The 20,355-nt window shown below is 32.1% G+C and overlaps 2 protein-coding genes across 5 annotated transcripts; both read right to left on the bottom strand.

The window, feature by feature from the left end:
• Positions 1-1,934: 1,934 nt before the first annotated feature.
• LOC144841350 (uncharacterized) lies at positions 1,935-11,996 on the bottom strand. 4 transcript variants are annotated; one of them, XM_078697663.1, is made up of 17 exons: positions 11,840-11,910; positions 11,599-11,678; positions 10,940-11,167; positions 10,239-10,424; positions 9,964-9,996; positions 5,957-6,090; positions 5,814-5,873; positions 5,663-5,716; positions 5,170-5,332; positions 4,769-4,879; positions 4,355-4,515; positions 4,013-4,126; positions 3,782-3,902; positions 3,505-3,601; positions 3,281-3,380; positions 2,338-2,435; positions 2,204-2,221 (listed from the first exon to the last, which is right to left on the bottom strand). In XM_078697663.1, the coding sequence occupies exons 1-16, from the start codon at positions 11,860-11,862 to the stop codon at positions 2,370-2,372; spliced, it is 1,731 nt and encodes a 576-aa protein (XP_078553789.1). In that variant the 5' UTR covers positions 11,863-11,910; the 3' UTR covers positions 2,204-2,221; positions 2,338-2,369. The 4 variants fall into 4 exon arrangements, with proteins under 4 accessions (XP_078553792.1, XP_078553788.1, XP_078553791.1 ...); XM_078697666.1 differs by lacking the exon at positions 11,840-11,910 and adding an exon at positions 11,941-11,996 and having other exon boundaries at positions 1,935-2,435; XM_078697662.1 differs by having other exon boundaries at positions 1,935-2,435.
• A 2,241-nt stretch (positions 11,997-14,237) lies between these two features.
• On the bottom strand, positions 14,238-17,823 carry LOC144841367 (CUB and sushi domain-containing protein 2-like). The gene is made up of 6 exons (XM_078697686.1): positions 17,741-17,823; positions 16,985-17,206; positions 16,273-16,461; positions 15,943-15,978; positions 15,138-15,389; positions 14,238-14,863 (listed from the first exon to the last, which is right to left on the bottom strand). The coding sequence occupies exons 1-5, from the start codon at positions 17,811-17,813 to the stop codon at positions 15,262-15,264; spliced, it is 648 nt and encodes a 215-aa protein (XP_078553812.1). The 5' UTR covers positions 17,814-17,823; the 3' UTR covers positions 14,238-14,863; positions 15,138-15,261.
• Positions 17,824-20,355: the final 2,532 nt, after the last annotated feature.

The following is a 20,355-nucleotide window of genomic DNA, read 5'->3' on the forward strand; positions in this document are numbered from 1 at the left end:
ACCAAAACATAACTGTATTTTCGTTTACCTGCAAAATTCTTTTTTTTTAGACTTCGTAACGAATGAGACTTCTAAAATCTGTAGATATTTGTAGACCTAAATTTTCACATTGCAATTTGAGTAATATTAAATTCAAAGTTTTCATTTTGTTGTAAAGGCATTCATCAACTGAGTTGTTTACACGGTCTGAGTGTTATTCTATAACAAAACTGTGCATTTAATAATCACGGCGATTCTTATAAAGTACAGCGTTGTTGTCTATAAAGGTCATCTTCCATTTTCCCAACAATATCATAAATTCAAACAAATAATGCTTAGTCAGCTTTGTATTGTAACTTTAGTGCGCCAACATAATTATTGCTTACAATATTTTTCACGCTTCTGTTAAGATGTGTGTGTATCAAATTTCTAAAAAAGAAAATTAATATATGTTTCCTGGTATATTCAATGTTAATATAGTGCTTATTTTGTTTTTTAAGTGTCCTGTTGTTAATGTAGCATTCTGTAAATGTTTATTTGGTGTTTATTTGAAAACAGCAGGATCACTCAACCACCGATCAAGGGGCCAATTTGTTAATTTACCGTATCAACCGCTTATCAGATACAAATACACTTCGGGTAATTAAATGGTCAACATCTAAGAAGATGAAAATATGGTACCTGTACACATGGCATAATTCGTACAGCGTGCCTCCCATATATCCTTCATCGATTTTCACCTACAATATAACATTGTTACTGCTTATACAATATTCAAAGTTTGATGAACTATGATGGAACTATTTACATCCGCTATGCTTGAATTTGAATTCGAAGGGCTATAGTATTCGATTGATCGAGGGAGTATAATTTCACTCTTCCCTTATTAATATGTGTTTCATGCATGATAGCCTTGCCTTCTCCGCAATTGGTGTTATGCCCTGCTGGTTTATAACAATTCATTTTAGGCATTGTATTATATTAGTAGGCATTGTGAATCTTCTTCGCTTAAAAGTTGATTCGATGAGATTAAGATCTAAATGTACTGATGTTTTACTTGAGATTTCCGCCAGTCTATACACTAAAATTATATATAACATTATATAGAGTATTTTAATACCACTGACATCAACCACTGCCTTTCTTTAAATACTGCAATGATGTCATGCTATCATACGTTAATTGTTAAAACACCTGAATCTTCTTATATTGACAAATTTATTGTACAAATATATGACAAATACATGAAAAACTAATATGTCGATATGGTGTGAAAGAGCTCCGCCCACTTAAACCGAGGTGTATACTATTGAACCAAACAACTGGACGCCATGTGAATAATTAGTCTCATGGATTATCAATGATTTCTGCTTTACAATGATAGAAAAAAATGATGCGTGTCGTATCCACTGGTCGGAGAGCGTCCACTAGAAGAAGAAACATTGTTGCTGTTGTTGTTGTTGTTGTTGCTGTTGTTGTTGCTGTTGTTATTGCTGTTGCTGCTGTTGTTGCTTCTGTTGCTGTTATTGTTGCTGTTGTTGTTGTTGTTGTTGCTGTTGTTGCTACTGTTGTTGCTGCTGTTGCTGTTGTTGCTGTTGTTGCTGCTGTTGCTGCTGTTGTTGCTGCTGTTGCTGTTATTGTTGCTGTTGTTGTTGTTGCTGTTGTTGCTGTTATTGTTGCTGTTGTTGTTGTTGCTGTTGTTGCTGTTGCTGTTGCTGCTGTTGCTGTTATTGTTGCTGTTGTTGTTGCTGCTGCTGTTGTTGCTGTTGTTGTTGTTGTTGCTGTTGTTGTTGTTGCTGCTGCTGCTGTTGCTGTTGTTGTTGTTGTTGTTGCTGTTGTTGTTGCTGCTGCTACAGGACACTGCGCTTTCCTAGATCAAAGGGAAAGGGTTGGACCCCGATACGATTAGAATTATTGAGAATGTATGAAGGACACTTCTTTTGGGGAAACCTAACAATAAAGTGAGTATAAACATCTCTGTTTTTATGTATTTTAATGGCAACATTGTCGAAATCAAATTTAACGGTACACATAATTTCAAATCACGGAAAAAACAGGAAAACTTAAACTGTTGGATCTGAAATTTTATGACTACTTCGATCAACTTAAATCAATTAAAAAGATTAAATGCCTATTTAAGATTCATATTCGTAAAAAGCAGACACAACGAACGTTTTAAAGTACTAAAATACAATTAAATAACAATAAAAACAATTCAACGTAAGCTTTGTAAGAATTCGTAAAGGCCTAAATCGCAGATCAAAGTCTGTTACGATAGCATATCTTGGCAAGCGAGCTCAGCGTCCTGTTGTTTGATTGCCATGGTATACTAAATATCATTATTAATTAATCTTTATTATCTTGACTTTATTTCTCGCTTTTCCGCATCACTAAAACCCCAAAAATGGGTTTCCTGATGCTGGGTGTTCAATGTAATCTGGTCCAAAGCATATAGCCTATCAAAGAAAAGAAAAATAAGGGTTGAAACTTTATTTATAGAGAGTAACCCTTCCAGCCAGGGAAAAGTAATGCCAGTTGATATTCAGGGGCCCTCTTAAATGCAATAAAATACATAGTTAAATGTATCAGCAGCAACTGAATTGATTGCTTAGTTTAATTGACCATATCAACAGAGGTATTATATGATATTTGTATCTTAAACTTTAATTTAACTTGTCTTTACTTTGTGAGGACGAAAGTTGCCATTTTCCCGTTTACGAAGAACGAATAATGTATATACAACCTTAAATATATAGTTCAAATCACACTTAAACGTGGAATTTTCAAAACTTTAAATAATTTTTGAACTTCTAATTTAATTGTTTAATGAAATAACATTTGTATTAGTCGCGTGTAACGCGACTCTACAGCTCACTATGTCGGTCGATTGGTCGATTGGTCGGTCGGTTAGTCGGTCGGTAAACATTAATTTGAGCACGCGACTGCAGCCATCTATATGGCCTTGTTGGATTAAAATGACTGTGTTAAAAGGGGAGTTTGAATGCGAGGCCTCTAGCTGGGAAGGCTTATGCTGCATCACCAGAGCCAAGGCGTTCAGAAGGGCCCGCGCCACGAGACATGGAAGGGAGGGAGATACCAGAGAAGAGTTATACTGCCTTTTAATAAAACGGCTATGTTGACTGTATGATGTTTACGTCCTCCCTCTAACCATCGTTTTTCGTAAAGTACCTAATCACAAACGATGAAGAGTAACTAGCGCCATCACATGAATATCTGTAGGCCTAATATATCAACTTTCTTTAATTATAGTTTAGTTATAAGTAAGAAATGCAATACGTACGTTGTTATCATCTTTTAAAACTCTCAAAACTGAAACAAGATCACCAAAAGATGGTCGATCATTTGGATCAGTCTGCCAACAACTTTCCATAAGAGAAAATCTATTTTTTAAAAATAACATAAAACATTGTTTGACAAACTTAAAATGACTTGTAACTTGTAAATGTAACTTGTAATGTAACTTTGTACCAAAGGGAAGGATGAATTAAACTCAACAAATCTTACAGTGCATTGGAACAACATTGTGGTTTTGCAAGACGGTGACCATTGGATAGAAATGCAGGCAGATTTTCCTCCTCTATACCATCATACGGAATATCACCTGAAGAAAAATATATTCGCATTAAAAAAATTTATAATCATAATTAGTATCCGCTCACAACTTAGAAATAATCAACTTACGATATTGAAACAAACAAGTACCCGAAGACACACTGGCTATTCCTTGAAAGAATAACGATAGAATAGAAATATATTGAGAAGTTGATTAAGAATTACTTACCTAAAGTTACAATTTCATAGAGGACGATTCCAAAAGTCCACACGTCACATTTCTTTGTTGTAATGTGGTAGGCAATTGCTTCAGGTGACATCCATCTTAATGGAAGACTCGTCTCTCCTCCCTTATATTATAATTAAGCACAAGTATAATAAGCATGTCCTACTTCCTTAAATATGTTTATAAACAATTAGTGGTGGTAATAAGATTGTAGTTTTGTAAAAACCAACTTACAAATCGATAGAGATCGGTGTTATCACTAATATGTTTCAAACCAAGAACTGGAATTTTAACGACATTGTCACGAAATAGCATAACCAACTGACAACGGAGCATTGGACAGACTCTCTGTAATGAAATGATGAATATTAATAGAATGATATAAGATAGAACACAAATGCTTCTTATTCTCTCTCTGTGACATTTAGACACGGCAAAGGAAATAAGATAATTATAATATTTGATGGCGATTTTGTATTCAAACAGCAGAATAGGCCTACACGATACAATGTATTATAATCTATAACCTATGTTTATTATTAAGTTTCATGATTATTATTTGCAATATTACCGTACCTCTTCTTCGTGTAGAAACTGCATTGCCTCGGCTATCTGTATAGCATAGTTGATCAACTCCCTTGCCTTTGGTTTAACAGAATTACGTGCATCTCTAAATGAGTGCAAGTAGCTCCTTAAAGTCCCCTTCGGTGACTTTTCAGTGCAGATACCGATCATATCTGTATTAATATTACACAGGTATAATGTTATTGTATAAAAAAACAATTTATATTAACACTTATTGCAATAGTTTTATATATTGTAATATCTGTTTCATAAAATCTACTTTCTTTATTCGGTACCGTTGTGCTTCTCTTTTTTTCAACAGCTTACAAGTAGAAGTAACTTTTCCAAATACTGTATTTTAATTGGCTTTACTCGTTTGTAGTTCTATTAAACATGGAGGTGAAATGAATAAACAGTTGATAATACCTGCGTCTTTAATCTGAGCAATTGGTCGAATAACACCGTAGTGTACTGGTAGTTTGAACACTGTGTCTATTTCCCTTTCCATTGCCTGTTTTTCTTCTTCTGTATACGCGCCTACAAATGCAATGAAAATCAGAATAAAGCTTAATGCTTGATCAAAATAAACTAGAAAACTAGAAAACTAGAAACTATGCCATGATAAAGATGGTGATACAGATAATTATGATTTTGGTTGTTTGGTATCATCAACGTATATTACCATTAACAATTATTAAAGCTTAGCCTACACTATCATTTATGTAACACAAAATGTCATCTGCCCATATTATTATGTACATGATATGATATAATTACCATATTTGGACACACTTTCTTTTGTCAAATAGTGACATAGCTTTACATACCATGTATAACATGAGCAATGACTGTTTGTTGACGACTTCCTTCATGAACTATGGTAACTGTGTAAGTGTTGGCAACGTCCTCAACTGGATCAATAAAGGTGACATTAGTGTTTTGCAACACTATGTTTGGAGACGAATAGGGAAACTCAACGTCATCTATCACCTGATGATCAAGTCATAAAGTACAGTAAGTAAGTTTACAATACCACCAGTAATTTGTTTGCGGTACAATATATGTTGTCCAAAAGGAAATGGAAGTTTATATGTTTTCAACCGTTGGGACATTCTCTACTTTGCTTTGTCGGAAGCACATTATGTACCGTAAACCTTAATTTATTAGTGTTTTTTTTTGCAATTTTTAATTCATGTTCAACATGCTTCAGTGTTATATTGTATGTATGTGCAGCAAAAACTGTACAAGAAGTGGAATTGTATTCAATGTATGTGTCCATGATTCTAATTGTAAATTGAAAAGATGAATTAGATACCGTACCCTTGGTGCAGGATCCACTGGTGGAACGTCTATCCTCGGTCTATCATTCACATTCTATACAAATATAAAAGACAGTGTTTAGTTAATAATATTAATGATCCTGCTAAAATGTGATTGTAAATTGCAAAATATAACAAACATAACTAAATACCCTTTGTGCCGCCGGTTCAAACGCTACAGCACTCCATGGAGCTTCGTTCCCCCTCAAATTCTAAAAGAATAAATAATAATGTTAGGCCCTCTCATTGTCAATAATGAATTATACGGTCAAAATCATTGAGTAATACTACCTACCTGATTATCCCTTGGTTCATAGAAACGAAAACGATAGATGAGAATTGCAACGATAAGAATTAGCACAACTGCTACAACGATTCCAACTATAGTTCCTGTTGACGAAGAACCCGATGACGGATCGTCTTCTCCGTCTACAATTAAAAGTTATGTATAACTATAGTATAAATATATGAGGTTAAGCAAGGATAACTATTAAGTAAATAGAGTTTTATGGTATACATATTTTGGCATGGCAAGGTACACTTTCAATCTAATCTTCATTCAATTGTTTGGATAGTGAAGTCTATATAACGTACCGTATTCTTCCATTCATTATTAATAAAGGAATTTAGAAATCTTAAAAAAAAAATGATTGGGTTTCTTATATTTAATATTCCGACCCAAGCTAATGAACTAGTTCATTAACTAGGACTGCTAAATATACCTTATAACCAGTGTTGAACAATTCACATTGCAAATCTCTCTTATCATTTGTTGGAAGTGTATTCGTTTTTAACCCATGTAGTAGAGTAGAAATAAGGTTTCACCTCAAAAAAATTGCAACAAAAGGTTTTTCAACGGATTTTGGTAGTATTGGGTGTACTAAATAACAGAAAAAAAGTCTCAAGAATTTCGACCACCGGAAAGTGTTTTTTTTCAAGATGGCCGCCAAAATAGATAAAAAGTGAAAATTGCCATACTTCCTAAACTACTTGGTCTATTGATATGATTTTGGTACCAAAATACTCAGAACATACATATTTATATTTGCCCTAATAGAAAATTTTGGCCAAAAATTACCGGAAATGCCATTTCTTGCATGTTTGACCTTTGACCTTGATATGTTGTATCTTGGTAACAACTGACCGTAGGAAAACAAATTATGGCTCAAATTGTTCAGAATGTACATATTTACATTTATTATAATGAGACATTTTGTCAAAAAATGGTTGGAAGTAAAGGTTATTGACCTTTAACTTTTATCTATGTAGAATTTCCATATCTCGGCAACTATGTGTGGTAGAGATTTAAAATTGGGCTCTAAATACTGAGAATATACTTATTTATATTTACTCTACTGAAGCAGTTTGACAAAAAATGACCAGAAACGCCATTTTTGACCATTGGCCTTGATATGCTATATTTCGATAATGACTGACTCAATTTGTTCAGAATATAATTATTTTTGTTTCGTATAATGGTCTAATCTACCCATGAAATGGAGAGCTTTCCTGGGAATCAAGTAACTGTAATATTTATAAAGACTTTTAGAATATGAGTTCAAGTTCAAATTGTTCAGAACATAATGTATACATTCTTAATAATAATAGTGAATAAAGACCCGAAAAGTAAACAAAAACAAATATAATATTAATAATAATTTTAAATTTCTAATTACAGTATAGCAGCAGTTGATTGGATATTGTGCATGTATTTAGTACGCCATCCTAAACAACTGTTTCAACTTCGTCTTCATCATCGTCATCAATTTCTCTATCTACATTGTCACATTTTTCTAGTTGACACACTCCACAAACTGAAGTGCATGCCAATCCATAGCGTCTACAACTGCAACGTACAGTTTTACATCCAGTAGTACAGTTACAATGGATGATTTTCAAAAGTTCTTCTGGAGCAGCAGTTTCCATCGTCAATATTGGCACAAATGTTTTATTACAAACTTTTCATCCCCACTTGGTAGCATCCATGGTATTATCTTTCTTTATCCATTGCATGATTTGATAGTATACTCTAAGACTGTGACATTTTGTAGCAGATGAGGTTGGTGGTAGTTGTTTAGGTTTGATAAATGATTTACCCTCAACAACTTTCTTATTGAACAGCTTGCATCTGTAGCTATTCAGGCAATCCAGTGACTTGGCTCCAAAAAGAATAGACATGGCCTTTAGTCCAAACTCCTCGATAGTTTGAAGTTTCTGATGCGGTTGAGTGAAAATATCGGCACACATGTCATATTCTGGGTTACTTTCAATCAATTTATTAAATGCCACTTTCTTGCCGATTTCAAAAATCCTAGACGTCGAATCACAACCAGTGAATGCATGCACAAAGTGTAATGCATTTCACATTTTATATCCTAAGACAGATTTCAATCTGGTTACATTAATCACTCTAGTAGGCCCATCTTTTCCTTTGTCTGATCTGAAGTACACTTCTCGGTTTGTTGTATTTACATGATACAGTAAAGTACCAGTAAGTCAGTGTCTTCTCCAATCAAAGTTACTGTATTATGTTCAGAGACTTCAACTGTTGCGAGTGCGATGTCAACATCGGCATTGTTGGCTGCATGTCGTACAGGACATTCTTTTTTCTGTAACTCATATGAAAGCATGTAGATACATTTTTGTTTGTTCTCATGCCTTGACAGGAACTCTTCTTTCTTTCCATCAAATTCAGTTAGGACAAATCTCTCTAGACGATGTAATGAAATTTCCACCCTCACTCTTCGAAGCCAAAGACATCTTTAGGAAGGCAAATAAACCAATACATTGATAGAAAGTAACCCAGAATATGACATGTGTGCCGATATTTTCACTCAACCGCATCAGAAACTTCAAACTATCGAGGAGTTTGGACTAAAGGCCATGTCTATTCTTTTTGGAGCCAAGTCACTGGATTCCCTGAATAGCTACAGATGCAAGCTGTTTAATAAGAAAGTTTTTGAGGGCAAATCATATTATTTTATCAAACCTCACAACTACCACCAACCTCATCTGCTACAAAATGTCACAGTCTTAGAGTATACTATCAAATCATGCAATGGATAAAGAAAGCTAATACCATGGATGCTACCAAGTGGGGATGGGAAGTTTGTAATAAAACATTTGTGCCAATAATGACGATGGAAACTGCTGCTCCAGAAGAACTTTTGAAAATCATCCATTGTAACTGTACTACTGGATGTAAAACTGTACGTTGCAGTTGTAGACGCTATGGATTGGCATGCACTTCAGTTTGTGGAGTGTGTCAACTAGAAAAATGTGACAACGTAGATAGAGAGATTGATGACGATGATAAAGACGAAGTTGAAACAGTTGTTTAGGATGCCGTACTAAATACATGCACAATATCCAATCAACTGCTGCTATACTGTAATTAGAAATTTAAAATTATTATTAATATTATATTTGTTTTTGTTTACTTTTCGGGTCTTTATTCACTATTATTATTAAGAATGTATACATTATGTTCTGAACAATTTGAACTTGAACTCATATTCTAAAAGTCTTTATAAATATTACAGTTACTTGATTCCCAGGAAAGATCTCCATTTCATGGGTAGATTAGACCATTATACGAAACAAAAATAATTATATTCTGAACAAATTGAGCCATAAATCGTCAATGGTCAAAAATGGCGTTTCTGGTCATTTTTTGTCAAACTGTTTCATTAGAGTAAATATAAATAAGTATATTCTCAGTATTTAGAGCCCAATTTTAAATCTCTACCACACATAGTTGCCGAGATATGGAAATTCTACATAGATAAAAGTTAAAGGTCAATAACCTTTACTTCCAACCATTTTTTGAAAAAATGTATCATTACAATAAATGTAAATATGTACATTCTGAACAATTTGAGCCATAATTTGTTTCCCTACGGTCAGTTGTTACCGAGATACAACATATCAAGGTCAAAGGTCAAACATGCAAGAAATGGCATTTCCGGTCATTTTTGGCCAAAGTGTTCTATTAAGGCAAATATAAATATGTATGTTCTGAGTATTTTGGTACCAAAATCATATCAATAGACCAAGTAGTTTAGGAGGTATGGACATTTAAATTATTAACTATTTTGGCGGCCATCTTGAAAAAAAAACACTTTCCAGTGGTCGAAATTCTTGAGACTTTTTTTCTGTTATTTAGTACACCAAATACTACCAAAATCCGTTGAAAAACCTTTTGTTGCAATTTTTTTGAGGTTGGCCCCTTTTTTTAATTAGTTCTACTCTACTAATGTTTTAAATAACATTCGTAGCTAGGTAATGCAAAAACCAATTTACCATTATCTGGTGTTGGTGATGTTAAGCCTTCGACTGGAAAAAACAATAATTTTTGAAATGTAATAGATTTTGATATTTTTTTATTTCAAAATCAATTTATTATTTTGTATATTTTCCACATTTTGATACACAATAGCATAACAGATCGACCATTATAGCTCATTTACGTTGTGTTCAATTGTGTATGTAGACCATTTAGAAATAAAAAAAATGTCAATGTGAGATGTGAACTCTGGTATTCATCATAGCAATCCATCTATCTCTCTAAATCTTACTTAATGGATCGACACAATGTGGAGCAGTAAGCGTCCAATCTCCATTGATACAATTAGATACAGTTCTATCCTTCGGATCCAAAGTGTAGCCTGGAACACACTCATAATTAACTGCACCTCTGTAACTACCAGTCTGTATCAAGTTAGTCCTTTTTGATTTGCCTTCTGGGGACTCACAATCAAGATCTGAGGATAATCACACAAAGAGATTTTGTATTATTGTGACTCATCCAACTGAATGGTTACCTGTGCTTATTTCCTAATTTATAAAAAAAATATCATAAAAGATACGTAAGATAAATAGATAAAATGAAAAACAGACAAAAACGTTTACAAACATAATATACATTAGAAAACTTTATTCTCCAAAAGAAGAAATTTTAACGTTGAAATGTTAAAACAAAATATAATTACAAAAAAATATCACATTCCCAAAAATCTAGATAGAAAAACATTAATTTTAAATCTTTCATTAAATCATTTATAGCAATAAATTCCATTTATTTACTCTATCACACTTTTGGCTAAATTGTTAAAAACACATTGGAATGTGAATGCGTTGCGTCGTTATAGAGAATCCAAAATCATATTCATAACTTGCAAAAAGTATTACCCATCATTGGAGACATATCTCAAATAGATCAGCGCAGCCAAATATGCATAACCTACGAATTAAACAGTTTTGTTGTACTTTTACTTACTTGTAGACTTTACATCGCACCTAGTTGGCATATGGTTTTTTAATCCAAGCCATGTACCATTGTAGCAATAAATAACAAGTTGAGGTCCAATATTTGTATAACCATCACTACATACATAGTCAGCTCTTGTGCCGTTCATTAAGTTAGGAAGATTATTTGGGGTTTCTGGAGTATAGGATATAACACCATTCGCTGGATTGCTTGGGATTTTTTCACAGGAACCCGACTCTTATGTAAAAAAAGATGTTTAGAATGTTTAGTCTTAAACTACAAAATATGCATGTACACGTTGATGAAATCCTGTGTTAAGTTAATTTATTGTACATTATTCACTATTTACTGGTTAATCAAATCATCATGAAAAATATGTTAGGATTTTCTGATTAGAAGGCTTAAATGGAAGAAAATAATTTAACTGCTGATTTGAAAAAAAAAAAATAGGCACTACAGGAAAATAAGTTGAAACAAAAGTGTTGCTGTCAGACAAGATTACTTAACACTAGTGTACCTGGACAGTAAGTCCTGGTAAAAAAACAGTAATAACACGGTTCCTTCCAACACCTGGAGATCTTTCGCATCAACGAAATGGATTTATTTTGTCAATAAACGAGTTTATTTTGTGTTTATACAGCAGATCTAGTAAAAAATAATGTTCTTACCAGTTTGGGCTGCTACTAAGTGTATTATTTCACAAGCGCATAAAACCAGCAATGCGTAGTATTTCATTTTGATCAGTTTTCTATAAGGAAATAAAACAGAAAAATAATGCATTAATAGTAGTCGTATGTTTGAAAACAGAATTTAAATGTACTTCTTGTCACAAGGATATCATACCTATTATATTTTAGAATAAGAATTATACAAACAATTATGTATTATATAATATATATAATGTACTACCGTATGCTTACTACACAGATCATGGACTGTCTAGCCCGGAGCAGCTTGGATTACTCCTATCTCCCCACCCAATTAACAATTTGATTCTGCAAAATACTTACGTTTGTTAAAATTGTACTTGCAAAGTGAATTCTGATGTTTAAATAAAGGTTTAATGGAAAATGGTTTGATACAATAAGTTTGTTAACAAAGGGGTTTCGTTTTTATTTACAGTATTCATCAGAGGTACAATACCGCACTTGGCACAGAATATAGATCCCGTATACTTCCTCGAGTAGGCCTATTGGTTGAATATGAAATTTACGTCATATTTTAAATTTAGTACCGTCGCCAACAAAATATTGCTTTGTTGAAAGTTGTGTTCGCCATTATACGGTTAATTATCTTTCAATAGGTGTTCGAAGTTGTTATAGGTACAGGGATTTTTATTTAATTTGTTGTCTTACCACGACCTATTTTAAAGATGATAATAATAAAGACATAATAAGATTTGTTCAGCGGATATATCCGAAACTTATCTGTAAACCTAAAAACTATTATAATTTTGACCAAAACTCACATAACTGCATTTTCATTTACCTGCAAAATTCTTTTTTTTTTAGACTTCGTGACGAATGAGACTTTAAAATGTTGAGACTTCTAAAGTCTGTAGATATTTGTAGACCTAAACTTTCACATTGCAATGTGAGTAATATTAAATTAAAAGTTTCCATTTTGTTGAAAAGGCATTCATCAACTGAGTTGTTTACATGGTTTGAGTGTTACACAGATAAAAGAACATAATATTCTATAACAAAACTGTACTATCATTTAATAATTACGGATAAAAATAATATCATAAAGTACAGCGTTGTTGTCTATAAAGCTCATCTTCCATTTTCCTAACAATATCATAAATTCAAACAAATAATGCTTTGTCAGCTTTGTATTGTACCTTTTGTGCGCCAAAATAATTATTGCTTACAGTACTTTTCACGCTTCTCTTAAGGTATGTGTGTATCACATTTCTAAAAAAATAAATATATGTTTCCTGGTATATTCAATGTTAATATAGTGCTTATTTTGTTTTTTAAGTGTCCTGTTGTTAATGTAGCATTCCTCCTAAATGTTTATTTGGTGTTTATTTGGAAACAGCAGGATCACTCAACCACCGATCAAGGCGCCATTTTGTGAATTTACCGTATCAACCGCTTATCAGATACACATACACTTCGGGTAATTAAATGGTCAACATTTGAGAAGAAGAAAACACAGTACCGGTACATACACATGTCGTGTGTGCGTCAACATTTGTCAAAAATCAATTTATAATCAAATTAGAGCATGTTTCAGGAAATCTTTAATGAAAATTTGGATTTTCAGAGTTTGGCATAATTCGTACAGCGTACCTCACATTATATCCTTAATCGACTTTCACCCACAATATGACATTGTTGCTGCTTATACAATTCAAAGTTTGCTGAACTGTGATGGCACTAGTTACATCCGCTATGCTTGATTATTAATAAGATTTTTTTAAGGGCCATAGTATTCGATTAATCCAGGGAAGAGTGTAATTTCACTCTTTCTTCTCCGATTAATCTTGCCTTCTCAGCAATTGGTGTAATGCGCTGTTGGTTTATAAACATTCGTTTTATGCATTGTGAATTCTTCGCTTAAAAAGTGATTCGATGAGATTAAGATCTAAATGTACTGATGTTTTACTTTAGCTTTCCGCCAGTCTATTATACACTAACATTGTATAAAGTATGACGTGACGTCAGTGGCACAGTTTATTGTATTTATCTTATTTACTCAAAAAAAGCAATCAACCACTACCTTTCTTTAAATACTGCAATGATGTCATGCTATCATACGTGAATTGTTAAAACACCTGAATCTTCTTATATTGACAAATTTATTGTACAAATATATGACAAATACCACATGAAAAACAAAGCCCAGGAAAATGTAAAGTTAATGATGTAATCTATATTTATTCAACATGTACTTATCAACACAACATTTTGTCCGAGTATTCTGTAAATTTGAGTTTTCATCATACATAAAAAAACATAATTAAATCTTAAACTAAACAAACAAATCATCTAAAACGTTTAACATCATAAACAATACAAAAGAAAATCCAATAATAATGAAAATTATAAACAACAATTAACAGCAACATTAAACAATTTTAAACTTTTTAAATCCTAATTTTGTTTTCCTAGGATGCTTTAATATCTATCTTATAACTAAGATACATAAGATACTACTCTTATAACTAAGATACATAAGATACTACTCTTATAACTAAGATACATAAGATACTACTCTTATAACTAAGATACATAAGATACTACTCTTATAACTAAGATACATAAGATACTACTCTTATAACTAAGATACATAAGATACTACTCTTATAACTAAGATACATAAGATACTACTCTATTTATAGAATTTATAAACATTTCCCATAAAATCCTAAGGTTATATTTTACCTTCGCATATTCCATCCTCTATATTCACCACTTTTTATAAATAAAGTGGCTTGATACATTATTTTGCCCTATCAAGAAATTACGAATAATACATGAGCCTAATTATTTTCTATTAAGAATTACAAAATAGCTGACCTATTTCCTAGATATAACTCAACCTAATCTCCCTGATTCGAGGAGAGAATATCCGATTACGGCCAGCTCGATTATCTAATTGTATATTAATGTAAATATTAATAAACGTTACAGCTTTTATTTTCCAATTTATATAAATCAAAATGTTAAAATTAAAGTAATAGTTATATAGCGTTGTATAAACGTTGATCTCGAATACACCACGCTACAGTATTCTCAATTTTAAAAACATAAATATTTCGATAGGGTTTGAAAGAGCTCCGCCCACATAAACCGAGGTGTATACTATTGAACCAAACAACTTGACGCCATGTGAATAATTAGTCTCATGGATTATCCATGATTTCTGCTTTACAATAATAGAAAATATGATGCGTGTTGTATCCACTGGTCTGAAGGCATCCTCCTATAAGAAGAAACATATAAGCCTAGGCCTGGTTATGTTAATAGATAAGTTTAATACACCAGGGAATAGCTTAGCTAGCTGGACTTGCACAGCATCTTTTATGAGAATGAATAAAGACTATATACACACATATCATCCCTATCATACATGTTTATGGAAAAAATGGCAACTTCATTAAGAAATTGACCGTGATTTCAAATGTCTAATTGTTGAAATTTATATTTTGTTATGTGTACGGTAATTATGATTGAAAAAACAAGCAAACATATCTAACCTTTGTGGCAGTTCAATAGCTGTCCCAGCGTCGTGTCCATCTCAAACACTATGAGAAGAAATCGTAATGTTGTTGATAAGTTATATAAGTATACGCTAACAAACATAAAATAATACTATACTTACTAGTTACTGTTTCGAAAACGCGTACAATAGATGAGAATTCCAACGATAAGAATTAACAAAACTGCTACTACGATTCCAACTACAACTCCTGGTGACAGAGAACCCGATGACGAATTTCCTGTTCCGTCTACAATTAAAATGCATGTATAACTTAATACAATGCAATGCAGTTAGGGCAAAAATTACGAATAATGTATGACCTATTTCCTCAACATAATCCGCCGAGTGGAGAGTAGCCGTCAATAAGGTTCCACCCCGGATTGCCTGTGGGCAGCTCGATTATCTAATTGTATGATGTATAATGTATAACTTAATACAATGCGAAGGTAGTATATTATGAAGAGTGAATGGTGGTATCATATATTGAGTGAAATACTGCAGCGTTATTATGGAAAATAGTCCAGTTTTCATGGATGTAGTTCATATAAAAATAAAGAGGCTTGTTTGTTGAATGTCGTTCCTTTACAATGTACACTTTCTCAATATTCATTAATTTGTATTTTATCTGACACCACGTAAGCATACTATTAACCCATTCATTTTTATAATGAAATATAAACATTCAAATTATTAAAAATAAAATGAAAAGGTTATTTATATTATAAGCCTATATAAAATACTGAAGAGAGTGTATTATTTTGTTTACTATCATTCCTAGCTAGTAATAAAAATATGCCTACCATCTGGATCATCTGGTGTTGGTGATGTTAAGATGACTGAAAAACAATGTTTTGGTAAAATGAGTTATGATTTTATATCTTAATTCAAATATCTAATTTTAATATATCTTGATATTTCTTTCTTCAGATTTCAACATTCTGATACACAAGTGTAATCGGAATTTTATTTATGAAACATTTTCTTTGAGATCTTGCATGATACAAGCAACTTCTTGTATAAGTGTTACCTTAATACAATCCACTGTCGTTATTTTGTCATTGCTGAATTTATTAAAATGTGCTTGAAATGAAATAGGCATATTGACACCTTTTCCTACTTTTCTTACTTACTTGATGGATCGACACAATGTGGTGCAGGCTGTGTCCATCCTCCGTTGATACAGTTTGATACAGTTCTATCCTTCGGATGCAAAATGTAGCCTGGAACACACTTGTACTTTACTGCACTTCTGAAGCTACCAGTTTGTATCAAATAGTTCCTTCTAGAATTACCTTCTGGTGACTTGCAATCATTATTATCTAAGGATCATAAACACGGCGAGATTTTATATTATCATAACTAATTGAGATAAATTGTTACATATAACTATTGGAGTAGAAAACTATAGAATACAATTCACTTTTCTACTTTTATTGATAGTCATCATCATTAGTTAGGCCTATCATAAGTTCTCAAAGGAGGCTTAAATGATTCAATGATGAGTTCGAGAAGTAATTGATATGATCTTTCCTGAACTTTTCTTCAAACTTTGCATGTATCAAATCAGTCATTACCTCTGTATTGTGTTTCGATATTTGAAATAATCAGGGAAGAGAGAAATTACATATAAACTGAATTGCTTAAAAGGTGTATACCGCTAAAGCATGCAAATGCAGCAAGTCAGTTCAGACGAATAAGTGTAGGCCTACAACACAAGTTTCGAATTAAGCAGTTTGTTGTCAATTGAACGTAGATATTAACAGCTAGGAGAACACTACAATTAAAAGTATACGGATTATACTGTTATCAAGTCTTTTATTATTATATATTTATCTTACTTACGCTTTTTAACACACATAGATGGTTCATCGTTATCTAATCCAAGCCATGTACCATTGAAGCAATAAATTACAAGTTGAGGTCCAATATTGGTGTAACCGACATTGCATAAATACTGAGCTCTTGTCCCATGCATTAGGTTTGGAAGATTGCCGGGGCTTCCTGGACTATAGAGTATAACACCATTATCTGGATGGGAGGGTGTTTTTAAACAGGAACTAAACCCTTATATAAAAGAAAAAGATGTATAAAAAAGGTGTTTACATAAAATATATTTAATCTTACATTACAAAACTACATATTTCAAGCTGTCTACGCTGTAACTCTTGATGATGTTAAGTTTACCGTAGTTGATATTCAGATTTACTGGAAATATCGGTAATCACATCCGTGAATAACATCGTTAAATTTATTCAACATTATAAGCATATATACCATTCTCTGAAAAATTCTCATAATTTATTTTACACAAACTAACTTTACTAGTATTTATTCTCCACTGCAAAACCGGTGAAAGTTACTTATTGTTTCATTTGACGGAAAAACAGAACAGTTATGATTATTTATTTATTGATAAATTCTAAGAGATCTTGTTCTTCCAACACAGGTGTTTTTGATACCCTATACTCTTCTGCTAACCTGCCACTTACAATGCAATTGATTTATTTTTCAATGAGAAGTTATTTTATGAAATATTTGTATTACTTCAATAATAATTCCTCCGGAGGAACGCAGACCAAATAACCAATATTTTCTCACCAGTTTGGGCTGCTACTAAGTTGCTGCTGCTATAACTACAAACACACATAACCCACATTACATAGTATTTCATTTTTATTAGTTTTCTATAAAAGAAATAAAAAGTAAAACAGGTAAGGTAATACAATGCATTACCTTGTTTGACACTAATATTTTAATGTATACGATTTGTTAAAAAAGATATACATTTTTTGGATGAAACTTATACAAGAAAAAGAGATTTTAATTAAAAGTGTGATATTACTGTTATGGCCTCTTGAATTAGCACCAACCACTATCCACTAAACAATTTGATTCAGTAAATACTTACGTTTGGCGAGAATGAATTTGAATAAAATCTGATGTTTATTAGTTAGAAAGTAGTTAATACTTTTTTAACGGCCTTTTATATAGAATTTATCTGATACTGTTCGCACAAATACTTAACTTCCTCATTTATTGACTGAATATGAAATTTACATTACAAAATAAATATGAATTACGTCATGTCCCGTCACCAACAACGTATATATTTACTTTCAAAATTATTATAGATTCAGGAATTTCCAAAGTATTTTTGTCTTACCACGACTCCTATTTTTAAAAAGAAAAACATCTTACTGATAATTAGTAAAAAGTACTAAAAAATCTATTTATATTTCATTTCATATTCATATTTTCGTTCATATTTAAAAGACATCATCACACCAACCATTGTGGAACACTTACCAGCTTAATCAGATCTGTGAGATGCACTGATTACCATACGGTACTTACTACCCGGATAGAACAAGTAGAGAATATTTATTTATATTTATTTATACATGAAACTAAGCCATGGCTGTTTAAGGTACCTTGGTTGGTCCAATTTGATCAAGGGCTTCTTTTGTCCAGTGTCCACCTTAACCAAAGGAGAGGCATATGCCAACACGTCTGATGTAGGGGCTGCCATAAGAATCAGCAGTGCTGATTTCAAATGCCAGCTGTAGAGCTGGCATTTGAAATTCAATCTCTAAGATGGTCTCACATCCAAGCAGGTACCCGGCCCAACTTAGCTTAACGTTGGTGATCTGGCGAGAACCGGTGTTCAACGTGGTAAAGAATCCGATATAAAAAAGTATATAACTACAGTAATAGGCCTAATATAAAATAAAACGAAAAAACAAAAAATAATCATCATAAAATCTAGATATATGACTTTAATTGATTACTGTTTGAGACGTTTTAGTCGTTCAATTTGTGAACTTTCCCATCATTATAATTGAGTAAAATTGCAGTTTTCTTTTTCGTTTTTAAATTTTCCAGGTGAATTTTTAGATTATTAATCATAGATGTAGTGGCATTCATAAAATGAGATGTATACGGTCTGAGTGTTACATAGATCAGATAAAAGAACAAAAATTCTGTAAACAAATTTTACTGAATATTTGTTGTAGGCCTAATCAATGATAAAAAGATTTCTATAAAGTACAGCTTTGCTGCTGTGGAGGTCACCTTTTTTTATATTATAATAATACCGTAACAAAGTATAAGTCAGCTTTGTATTGTCCTTTGTTCTGCGTAAACATCTCACATATTTGGTTTTATCAGGGACGAGTGGTTTTATTCAAGTTGTTCCACGCTTCTCTATTAAGGTAGTGTATCGAACTTTTAAAATAATAAATATTGTTTCCTGGTTCATTAAAGGTTACTATATTATTTATTTTTATTTTCATTTTCTAAGACAAATAAGTTAAAATCGGGTTTTTTTTCCTTTCTTTGTGTTCCTATTAAATGCAGTGTATTTGGAATCTTTGAAATGCCTACGAAAAATGTGTTTATGCTATTCATCATGTTGTCTCCTTTTTTGAAACAATGAAGAACACTTAATAAACCCAAAAATTTGAATATTTTGATATTTTTAAAGATGTGCTGTTTTCTTTGTAAACTTACATCCTTTTGGTTCAATTGTTAAAGACTTTTGTTCCAGTAATTTACCATTTTGTCTCCTTCGTAAGTTTATGTTTCATTTAAAAACTGATCAAACATTAATTTTTTGTATGATGAAATACGCCTTTTTAATTTGGTTGATAACACTCTGATGCTGATACATATTTATTTGTGTTTTCTACTATAATCATCCTTGGACATACCATGCCAAATTATGGTATAAAATGCATTATTTATCGATGTGTCCCATTAATTGTAGTAAATTTGGTATTGGAAAACATTGTAGTATATCCTAAATAGTATATTATTGCATCCCACTTTGCTCGAATAAACTTTGGCGATGATATTATCAAAGTCAAAATAGAATAATCCAATTCAAAATAGATCTCAAATAAGAGGGTGCTGTTCATCAATCGACTTTTCTAGTTAGGTTCTCTTTTGAAATATTTTAAATATTTTTTTATTTTTATATAGTCTAACCTAGGTTGCACCAATGTTATGGAACAGTTTACCGCGTACATTATGTGATACGTTTTAAACGTGCTCTAAAACACTTAATTTAGAGTTTAATTAAAACATTTGATTGATTTTAAAATTATACGCGTAAATGTTTACCTTTTAAAATCGTTTTAACATGTTTTAAACCGTTTTGATTTCCGTTTCAAGTTGTCGTAGACCTTATGGTATTTCAACTTTTTTTCTAAATT

Source organism: Antedon bifida, chromosome 4 (genome assembly GCF_963402885.1).
Source record: "Antedon bifida chromosome 4, ecAntBifi1.1, whole genome shotgun sequence".
NCBI classification, from domain to species: Eukaryota; Metazoa; Echinodermata; class Crinoidea; order Comatulida; family Antedonidae; genus Antedon; species Antedon bifida.

What these genes read in the sequence shown, in the direction of transcription:
- LOC144841350 (XM_078697662.1), bottom strand. Translation starts at nt 11,862, where the DNA reads ATGATCTGTGTAGTAAGCATACG. An exon ending in ACATTGTGTCGATCCATTAA is followed by an intron (nt 9,997 to 10,238) that starts GTAAGATTTAGA and finishes TGTTTTTTCCAG; the next exon opens with TCGAAGGCTTAACATCACCA. An exon ending in CTATGAAATTGTAACTTTAG is followed by an intron (nt 3,602 to 3,781) that starts GTAAGTAATTCT and finishes ATTTTTCTTCAG; the next exon opens with GTGATATTCCGTATGATGGT.
- LOC144841367 (XM_078697686.1), bottom strand. Translation starts at nt 17,813, where the DNA reads ATGAAATACTATGTAATGTGGGTTATGTGTGTTTGTAGTTATAGCAGC. An exon ending in ATCTATGTGTGTTAAAAAGC is followed by an intron (nt 16,462 to 16,984) that starts GTAAGTAAGATA and finishes TATGATCCTTAG; the next exon opens with ATAATAATGATTGCAAGTCA. An exon ending in AACACCAGATGATCCAGATG is followed by an intron (nt 15,390 to 15,942) that starts GTAGGCATATTT and finishes TTTTAATTGTAG; the next exon opens with ACGGAACAGGAAATTCGTCA.